Source organism: Oncorhynchus tshawytscha, linkage group LG08 (genome assembly GCF_018296145.1).
Source record: "Oncorhynchus tshawytscha isolate Ot180627B linkage group LG08, Otsh_v2.0, whole genome shotgun sequence".
NCBI classification, from domain to species: Eukaryota; Metazoa; Chordata; class Actinopteri; order Salmoniformes; family Salmonidae; genus Oncorhynchus; species Oncorhynchus tshawytscha.
The window spans coordinates 66,198,159-66,207,573 of NC_056436.1; the positions used below are offsets into that span (position 1 = coordinate 66,198,159).

The following is a 9,415-nucleotide window of genomic DNA, read 5'->3' on the forward strand; positions in this document are numbered from 1 at the left end:
CTCACCCCACGATCCTGTGTGAAGAAATGTGTGTGTTTTTTGCCAATTTTAACCGCACATTTGTTGTTTGTGTACATGGATTTTATAATGTTGTATGTTTTACCCCCAACCCCACTTTCCATCAATTTGTATAGCAGGCCCTCATGCCAAATTGAGTCAAAGGCTTTTTTTAAATCAACAAAGCATGAGAAGACTTTGCCTTTGTTTTGGTTTGTTTGGTTGTCAATTAGGATGTGCAGGGTGAATACATGGTCTGTTGTATGGTAATTTGGTAAAAAGCCAATATGACATTTGCTCAGTACATTGTTTTCATTGAGGAAATGTACGAGTCTGCTGTTAATGATAATGCAGAGGATTTTAGAGACAAAAATATTGGAGAAGTGGTTTATCCATACATTTCCGTTTTGAATAGATATCTCTTTGCGTTGTTGTTTGTTTAGAGTTTCCAATTTTCCCAGAAAAAAATGCTAAGGATTCTTCAATTACATTGAGCTGATTTCGGATGTGCTGTTCCTTCTTTTTCCTTAGAGTATTTCTGTATTGTTTTAGTAATTCCCCATATTGAAGGTGTAGCCTCGGGTTTTCTGGGTTTTTGGATGGATAGGTTTCTCAATTTCTTTCTTAGGTTTTTGCATTCTTCATCAAACCTTTTGTCATTGTTGTTCATTTTCTTAGGTTGTCTGCTTGAAATTGTTAGATTTGATAGGGAAGCTGTTAGGTCAAATATACTGTTTAGGTGTCACACCCTGACCTTAGATATCCTTTTTAAGTCTCTATTTTGGTTTGGTCAGGGCGTGAGTTGGGGTGGGCATTCTATGTTTCTATGATTTTCTATTTCTATGTTTTGGCCAGGTATGGTTCTCAATCAGGGACAGCTGTCTATCGTTGTCTCTGATTGGGAACCATACTCAGGTACCCTTTTTCCCACCTGTGTTTGTGGGAAGTTGTCTTTGTTTGCGGGCACTACTGCCTTTAGCTTCACGGTTTGTTTTGTATGGTTTATTGTTTTTTTGTCGGCGTCATTCACAAAAAAGTCAAATGTACACTCACCACGCTGCACCTTGGTCAAATCCTTCAACAGCCGTGACATTAGGCTTTCTACTGCCAAGTTTACATCTTACAGTGAAACCTTTTGTGCAGAAAATTGTCTAGAAGAGATTGAATTTTTGGTAGATTTCATTACTTTTTTCCTTCCATCTATAGCATTACTTAATATTATTCAGTTATTTTGGCTTTGATGCCTCATGATTGAGCATAGCTCTGTTCAAGTAGAGCGTGATTTTTCTGTGATCTTTATTTTTTTATTTTTTTTAATGTATTGAATATTTAAAAAATACAATATACTTGCAGTGAAGCTGCTCAACAACTACATCATATTAGTCATCTAACAGACTCCCATAAGAGCGACACACAGAAGCAATCAGGGTCAACACCCTGCTCAAGGGCACATCGACAGATCTCCCACAATGTCAAAATGCGAGGGCCCGAACCAGCGATCCATCAGCCACTGGCCCAAGCTCCCAACTGCCAGGCCACCAGCCCTCCAAGATCACCCCGCACAGCTCCCCAACAGCTGCCCATGAACCATCCGAGACCCCCCCAAAAAAAAAAAAAAAAAAAAAATCATAATTCCATTCCCCACCTCCAAGATCCCCCCCCCTCAATATTTTTCTGTGATCTGATAGGGGTGTCAGTGGACTGACTGTGAACGCTCTAAGAGACTGGGTTGAGGTCAGTGATAAAGTATTTTACAGTACTACTGCCAAGAGATGAGCTATAGGTGTACCTACTGTAGGAGTCCCCTCGAAGCCTACCATTAACTATGTATATACCCAGCATCCGAGAGAGCTGAAGGAGTTGTGACCCGTTTTTGTTGGTTATGTTGTCGTAGTTGTGTCTAGCGGGGCATATGGGGGAGGGAATGGGGTCACCTCCAGGTAGGTGTTTGTCCTCCTGTGTGCTGAGGGTGTCAGGTTATTGTGCAGTTCTGGCATTTAGGTCTCCACAGACTAGTACATGTCTCTGGGTCTGGAAAATGTTGATCTCCCCCTCTAGGATGGAGAAGCTGTCATCGTTAAAGTATGGGGATTCTATTGGGGGGGATTTAGGTAGCAGACATGAGGACATTTTTCTCTGTTGAGATCGTTTCCTTTTGAATTTCTAGCCAGATGTAAAATGTTCCTGTTTTGACTAATTTAATATTGTGGGTTATGTCTGCTCTATACCAAATTAGCATACCCCCTGAGTCTCTTCCCTGTTTCACACCTAGAAGTTTGGTGGATTGGACTACCAGCTCTCTGTAACCTAGAGGGTAACCAGTGGGTCCGTCTCCTTTATACCATGTTTCTTGTAAGATGACAATGTCTGTATTTCCAACTTCTTTGATGAAGTCTGGGTTCCTGCTCTTTAGGCCAAAGGCAGATGACCTCAGACCTTGTATATTCCAAGATAATATAGTCTCTCTCTTTCTCTCTCTTGCTCTCTCTCTCTCTCTTGCACTCTCTCTCTCTCTCTCTCTCTCTCTCTCTCTCTCTCTCTCTCTCTCTTTCTCTCTCTTCTCTCTCTCTCTCTCTCTCTCTCTCTCTCTCTCTCTCTCTCTCTCTCAGACACAGATACTATGTTGCACAGTAAGGTGAAAGCAGAAAGGAGCATCATGACAGGATGATCCAGCATGCTAAAGGCAATGATTTCCATAAACACACACACCTTGCTCTCTCAGTCCAGGGCAAATCTTCCTCCCATCCTACTCTCCCCTTCCTTTCTCCTTGATTTGTACATTCTGCACTCTGTCTCACCCTACCATCCTTTAACTGTCATTTTCTTTCCTGTTTAAAAGCTTTTTAAAAGCTTTTTAAACTACTGTCAATTTTCTATTATTTCCCTTGGCCAAGAATTCCTCACCACACACCACTGGTCAGGTTGAGCAGAAGTGTCTAGTGTAGAGATGTGTCTAGTGTCAAGGAGTGTCTAGTGCAGAGGAGTGTAGAGGACTGTCTAGTGTAGAGGAGTGTCTAGTGTAGAGCAGTGTCTAGTGTCGAGGAGTGTCTAGTGCAGAGGAGTGTCTAGTGTCAAGGAGTGTAGAGGAGTGTCTAATGTAGAGCAGTGTCTAGTGTAGTGCAGTGTCTAGTGTAGAGCAGTGTCTAGTGTAGAGCAGTGTCTAGTGTAGAGCAGTGTATAGTATAGAGCAGTGTCTAGTGGAGAGCAGTGTCTAGTGTAGAGCAGTGTAGAGCAGTGTCTAGTGTAGAGCAGTGTCTAGTGTAGAGCAGTGTCTAGTGTAGAGCAGTGTCTAGTGTAGAGCAGTGTATAGTGTAGAGCAGTGTCTAGTGGAGAGCAGTGTCTAGTGTAGAGCAGTGTAGAACAGTGTCTAGTGTAGAGCAGTGTCTAGTGTAGAGCAGTGTCTAGTGTAGAGCAGTATCTAGTGGAGAGCAGTGTCTAGTGTAGAGCAGTGTAGAGCAGTGTAGAACAGTGTCTAGTGTAGTGCAGTGTCTAGTGTAGAGCAGTGTAGAGCAGTGTCTAGTGTAGAACAGTGTCTAGTGTAGTGCAGTGTCTAGTGTAGAGCAGTGTCTAGTGTAGAGCAGTGTCTAGTGTAGAGCAGTGTATAGTATAGAGCAGTGTCTAGTGGAGAGCAGTGTCTAGTGTAGAGCAGTGTAGAGCAGTGTCTAGTGTAGAGCAGTGTCTAGTGTAGAGCAGTGTCTAGTGTAGAGCAGTGTCTAGTGGAGAGCAGTGTCTAGTGTAGAGCAGTGTCTAGTGTAGAGCAGTGTCTAGTGTAGAGCAGTATCTAGTGGAGAGCAGTGTCTAGTGTAGAGCAGTGTAGAGCAGTGTCTAGTGTAGAGCAGTGTCTAGTGTAGAGCAGTGTCTAGTGTAGAGCAGTGTAGAGCAGTGTCTAGTGTAGAGCAGTGTCTAGTGGTGTGTAGTCGTGCCTGTTCTCTAGACACTTAGTGGCTGTAGTCAGGTCCCCATTAAGGTTATTAGCTGGTATAATGATGACCAGCGCCACACAGAGTCTCAGCCTCCAACAGGAATGCAGACCTGTTGCTAGGATACGGACCAAAAACTCAGAGAATAACAGTACTTATAAATACAGCAGCATTTACCGCCAAGAAAATAACACCAGAATGAAATGTCTGATGCTTACAGGTAGAAAAGCTGACACTGAAATGTAATCCAAACAGAACAAGCCTTTATTAACACTGAAGTTAGTCAGACAGGGGAGTGGGGTTACCTTGTTGACATGATGTCAATTTCATTTGACTTCAAACTGTGGATTTAGATAATGCTCTCTGTGGGAGTGAAATAACAGAGCTGTTTGATTTCAACCTCACTTGAGGATGGTTTGTGTGTTAAAACAGAAGATGAGATAGAGACCAAAACAAAAGGAGGACAGAGAGACAAGAAGAGAGGAAATTGGAGATGAAAGCATCGGTACTTTCCCCCTATGAGCTTCATCATATCATTTCACCACAGTCCAGTCGATCTCACTAGTAGAGTTGATTTTATGGGGCAGGACGACAAGGGTTAATGAGGACAGCAACACATCTCTCTATATTCAATTGAATTCAAGGGCTTCCTTGGCATAGGAAACAAATGTTAACATTGCCAAAGCAAGTGAAGTAGATATCTCTCCCTCCCCCTCTCTCTCTGTGTCCTATTGCCCTCCCCCCTCTCCCCAGTCTCTCCGGTCTCTCTGGTAATTATACTTTTGGTTTGCTAAGTGCTGATCGCCTTGTCTGTGTGAATCCCAGGGGGGCAGACAACTGTAGCTCTTTGTGTTCGTCTCTCAGCCTGATCTCACAGATGGAACACGTATCACTTTACCTCTGGCGCTGCCCTGTGTCTTTACTGTCTGGAAATATACAGTAACTTCAGAAAGTATTGACTTTTTATACATTTCCTTGTGTTAAAGCCTGAATTTAAAATGGATTCAATTGAGATTTTGTGTCACTGGTCTACGCACAATACCCTATAATGTCAAAGTGGAATTTTGATTTTAGACATTAAATATTAATTACAAATGAAAAGCAGAGGGCCTCTCAAGTGGCGCAGCGGTCTAAGGCACTGCATCGCTGTGCTTGAGGCATCACTACAGACCTGGGTTTGTTCCCAGGCTGTGTCACAACTGTCCTTGACAGGGAGTCCCATAGGGTGGCGCACAATTGGCCCAGCGTCGTCCGGGTTAGGGGAGGGTTTGGCCAGGTGGGCTTTACTTGGCTCATCACGCACTAGCGACTCCTTGTGGCGGGCCGGGCCTCTGCAGGCTGATTTTGGTCGTCAGTTGAACGGTGTTTCCTCCGTCACGTTGTTGCGGCTGGCTTCCGGGTTAAGCTGGCTGGTGTTAAGAAGCGCGGTTTGGTGGGTTGTGTTTCAGAGGACGCATGACTTGACTTTCGCCTCTCCTGAGCCCGTTGGGGAGTTGCAGCGATGAGATAAGATCATAATTGGATATCACGAAAATGGGGAGAATATTTTTTTTAAAGTAATACATTTAAAAAAAAGGAAAAGCTGAAATGTCTTGAGTCAGCAAGTATTCAACCCCTTTATTATGGCCAGCCTAAAGGAGTAAACATGTGCTTAACAAGTTACGATATGTTGCATGAACTCACTCTATGTGCAATACTAGTGTTTAACATGATTTTTGAACGACTACCTCATCTCTGTGCCCCACACATACAATTATCTGTAAGGTCCCTCAGTCGAGCAGTGCATTTTGAACACAGATTCAACCACAAAAACCAATGAGGTTTTCATATGCTTAGCAAAGAACGGCACCTATTGGTAAAAAAACAAACATTGTATATCCCATTGAGCATGATGAAGTCATTAATTCCACTTTGGATGGTATATCGATACACCCAGTCACTACAAAGATACAGGCGTCCTTCATACAGTGCCTTGCGAAAGTATTCGGCCCCCTTGAACTTTGCGACCTTTTGCCACATTTCAGGCTTCAAACATAAAGATATAAAACTGTATTTTTTTGTGAAGAATCAACAACAAGTGGGACACAATCATGAAGTGGAACGACATTTATTGGATATTTCAAACTTTTTTAACAAATCAAAAACTGAAAAATTGGGCGTGCAAAATTATTCAGCCCCCAGTCACAATGTACTGATATAAAGTCAGGATGTATTGATATAAAGTCACAATGTATTGATATAAAGTCACAATGTATTGATATAAAGTCAGGATGTATTGATACAAAGTCACAATGTACTGATATAAAGTCACAATGTATTGATATAAAGTCAGGATGTGTGGATATGAAGTCACAATGTACTGATATAAAGTCACAATGTACTGATATAAAGTCACAATGTATTGATACAAAGTCACAATGTATTGATATGAAGTCAGGATGTGTTGATATGAAGTCACAATGTACTGATATGAAGTCACAATGTACTGATATAAAGTCACAATGTATTGATACAAAGTCACAATGTATTGATACAAAGTCACAATGTATTGATATAAAGTCACAATGTATTGATACAAAGTCACAATGTACTGATATAAAGTCACAATGTATTGATATAAAGTCACAATGTATTGATACAAAGTCACAATGTATTGATACAAAGTCACAATGTATTGATACAAAGTCACAATGTATTGATATAAAGTCACAATGTATTGATACAAAGTCACAATGTACTGATATAAAGTCACAATGTATTGATATAAAGTCACAATGTATTGATACAAAGTCACAATGTATTGATATAAAGTCACAATGTATTGATACAAAGTCACAATGTATTGGTACAAAGTCACAATGTATTGATACAAAGTCACAATGTACTGATATAAAGTCACAATGTATTGATACAAAGTCACAATGTATTGATATAAAGTCACAATGTACTGATACAAAGTCAGGATGTGTTGATATAAAGTCACAATGTACTGATATAAAGTCACAATGTATTGATACAAAGTCACAATGTATTGATATAAAGTCAGGATGTGTTGATATAAAGTCACAATGTACTGATATAAAGTCACAATGTATTGATACAAAGTCACAATGTATTGATATAAAGTCAGGATGTGTGGATATGAAGTCACAATGTACTGATATAAAGTCACAATGTACTGATATAAAGTCACAATGTATTGATACAAAGTCACAATGTATTGATATAAAGTCAGGATGTGTTGATATAAAGTCACAATGTACTGATATAAAGTCACAATGTATTGATACAAAGTCACAATGTATTGATATAAAGTCACAATGTATTGATATAAAGTCACAATGTATTGATACAAAGTCACAATGTATTGATATAAAGTCAGGATGTGTTGATATAAAGTCACAATGTATTGATATAAAGTCACAATGTATTGATATAAAGTCACAATGTACTGATATAAAGTCACAATGTATTGATACAAAGTCACAATGTATTGATATAAAGTCACAATGTATTGATATAAAGTCACAATGTATTGATACAAAGTCACAATGTATTGATATAAAGTCAGGATGTGTTGATATAAAGTCACAATGTATTGATATAAAGTCACAATGTACTGAAATAAAGCAGCATCTGTTTTCATAAGCCTCAGAACAATGCATCACCTCTGAGCTTCACATGTTGTCACACATGTATGAATCATGTATGAATTTAGAATGTGCTGTTAGAAAAGAGAGAGGGTGATATGGGTAGAGAGAAAGATGGAGAGAATGAGAAATTGTAAGATGAAAAAGAGAGTTGGAAGATAATGTGAGAGGGTGTAGTGTGTCAAATCTGTCTCGACTGCCAACATACATTCTACCCCCTCCTCCTTCTAATCCCTTTCTTCAGATCATGTGAAGAATTTACCATCAAGCCATATGAGTAGACCTGCGTATGTATGATTTGATGTTTGCTTATCATTCAGCACAGTGGGAGTAGATTACAGTTAATGACATGTTCTTTAACCTTTTAACCAGGTAAGTTCATTAAGAGCCCATTCTCATGTGCAATAATGACCTCAAGATCTCTGATCTTCCTCCATTTCAGGGGTTGGTTTCTGATTTTCCTCTAGGTCAGGGGTTGGTCTCTGATTTTCCTCCAGGTCAGGGGTTTGTCTCTGATTTTCCTCCAGGTCAGGGGTTGGTCTCTGATCTTCCTCCATTTCAGGGGTTGATCTCTGATCTTCCTCCAGATCGGGGGTTGGTCTCTGATCTTCCTCCAGATCGGGGGTTGGTCTCTGATCTTCCTCCAGATCGGGGGTTGGTCTCTGATTTTCCTCCAGATCGGGGTTGGTCTCTGATTTTCCTCTAGGTCAGGGGTTGGTCTCTGATCTTCCTCCATTTCAGGGGTTGGTCTCTGATCTTCCTCCAGGTCAGGGGTTGATCTCTGACCTTCCTCCATTTCAGGGGTTGGTCTCTGATCTTCCTCCATTTCAGGGGTTGGTCTCTGATCTTCCTCCATTTCAGGGGTTGGTCTCTGATCTTCCTCCATTTCAGGGCTAGGCCTCTGATCTTCCTCCATTTCAGGGGTAGGCCTCTGATCTTCCTCCAGGTCAGGGGTTGATCTCTGATCTTCATCCAGGTCAGGGGTTGGTCTCTGATCTTCCTCCAGGTCAGGGGTTGATCTCGGATCTTCCTCCAGGTCAGGGGTTGGTCTCTGATCTTCCTCCATGTCAGGGGTTGATCTCTTATCTTCATCCAGGTCAGGGGTTGATCTCTGATCTTCATCCAGGTCAGGGGTTGATCTCTGATCTTCATCCAGGTCAGGGGTTGATCTCTGATCTTCCTCCAGGTCAGGGGTTGATCTCGGATCTTCCTACAGGTCAGGGGTTTATCTCTGATTTTATTACACCTCTACACATGTTTTCTCTCTCATTATCACACCTCTCCACCTGTTTTCTCTCTCATTATCACACCTCCAGCTTGGTGCTCTCTCATTATCACACCGCTCTGCCTGGTTGCTCTCTCATTATCACACCTCCACCTGGTTGCTCTCTCATTATCACATCTCTCCACCTGGTTGCTCTCTCATTATCACACCTCTCCGCCTGGTTGCTCTCTCATTATCACATCTCTCCGCCTTGTTGCTCTCTCATTATCACACCTCTTCGCCTGGTTGCTCTCTCATTATGACTATGGGACAGTATGAGATGCTCTCCACCTCACCTCGCTCCCCTTCCTACTTGTCTGTTTGTCTAAGACCTGTCTCTTCCCACAGGGAGGGAATGTAATACTCAGAGCAACTAATACACTATCACTGTTCCTCTCAGAGGAGAAGGGCTAGAATCCGACAGGGAGAGAGAGAGAATGAGAACAAGAGAGAGAAAAAGAGAAGTGAAGGAGAGGAAAAAAGAGAAAGAGATGAGGGATAAAAAGAGTGAGTGACAGAATCAAAAGAATGAAGGCAGAGAGAAAGAGGAAAAGGAAAAATAGTTTAACAGAAAAGGAGGAGGA

General features: G+C 41.4%; 1 protein-coding gene across 1 annotated transcript; it reads right to left on the bottom strand.

The window, feature by feature from the left end:
* Window positions 1–8,030: 8,030 nt before the first annotated feature.
* On the bottom strand, window positions 8,031–9,089 carry LOC121847022 (protein TsetseEP-like). The gene is made up of 2 exons (XM_042326306.1): window positions 9,066–9,089; window positions 8,031–8,777 (listed from the first exon to the last, which is right to left on the bottom strand). Exons 1-2 carry the CDS (start codon window positions 9,087–9,089, stop codon window positions 8,031–8,033), a joined length of 771 nt encoding a protein of 256 aa, XP_042182240.1.
* Between the last annotated feature and the right edge of the window lie 326 nt (window positions 9,090–9,415).

What these genes read in the sequence shown, in the direction of transcription:
- LOC121847022 (XM_042326306.1), bottom strand. Translation starts at nt 9,089, where the DNA reads ATGAGAGAGCAACCAGGCGAAGAG. An exon ending in GAGAGCAACCAGGCGAAGAG is followed by an intron (nt 8,778 to 9,065) that starts GTGTGATAATGA and finishes CCTGACCTGTAG; the next exon opens with GAAGATCCGAGATCAACCCC.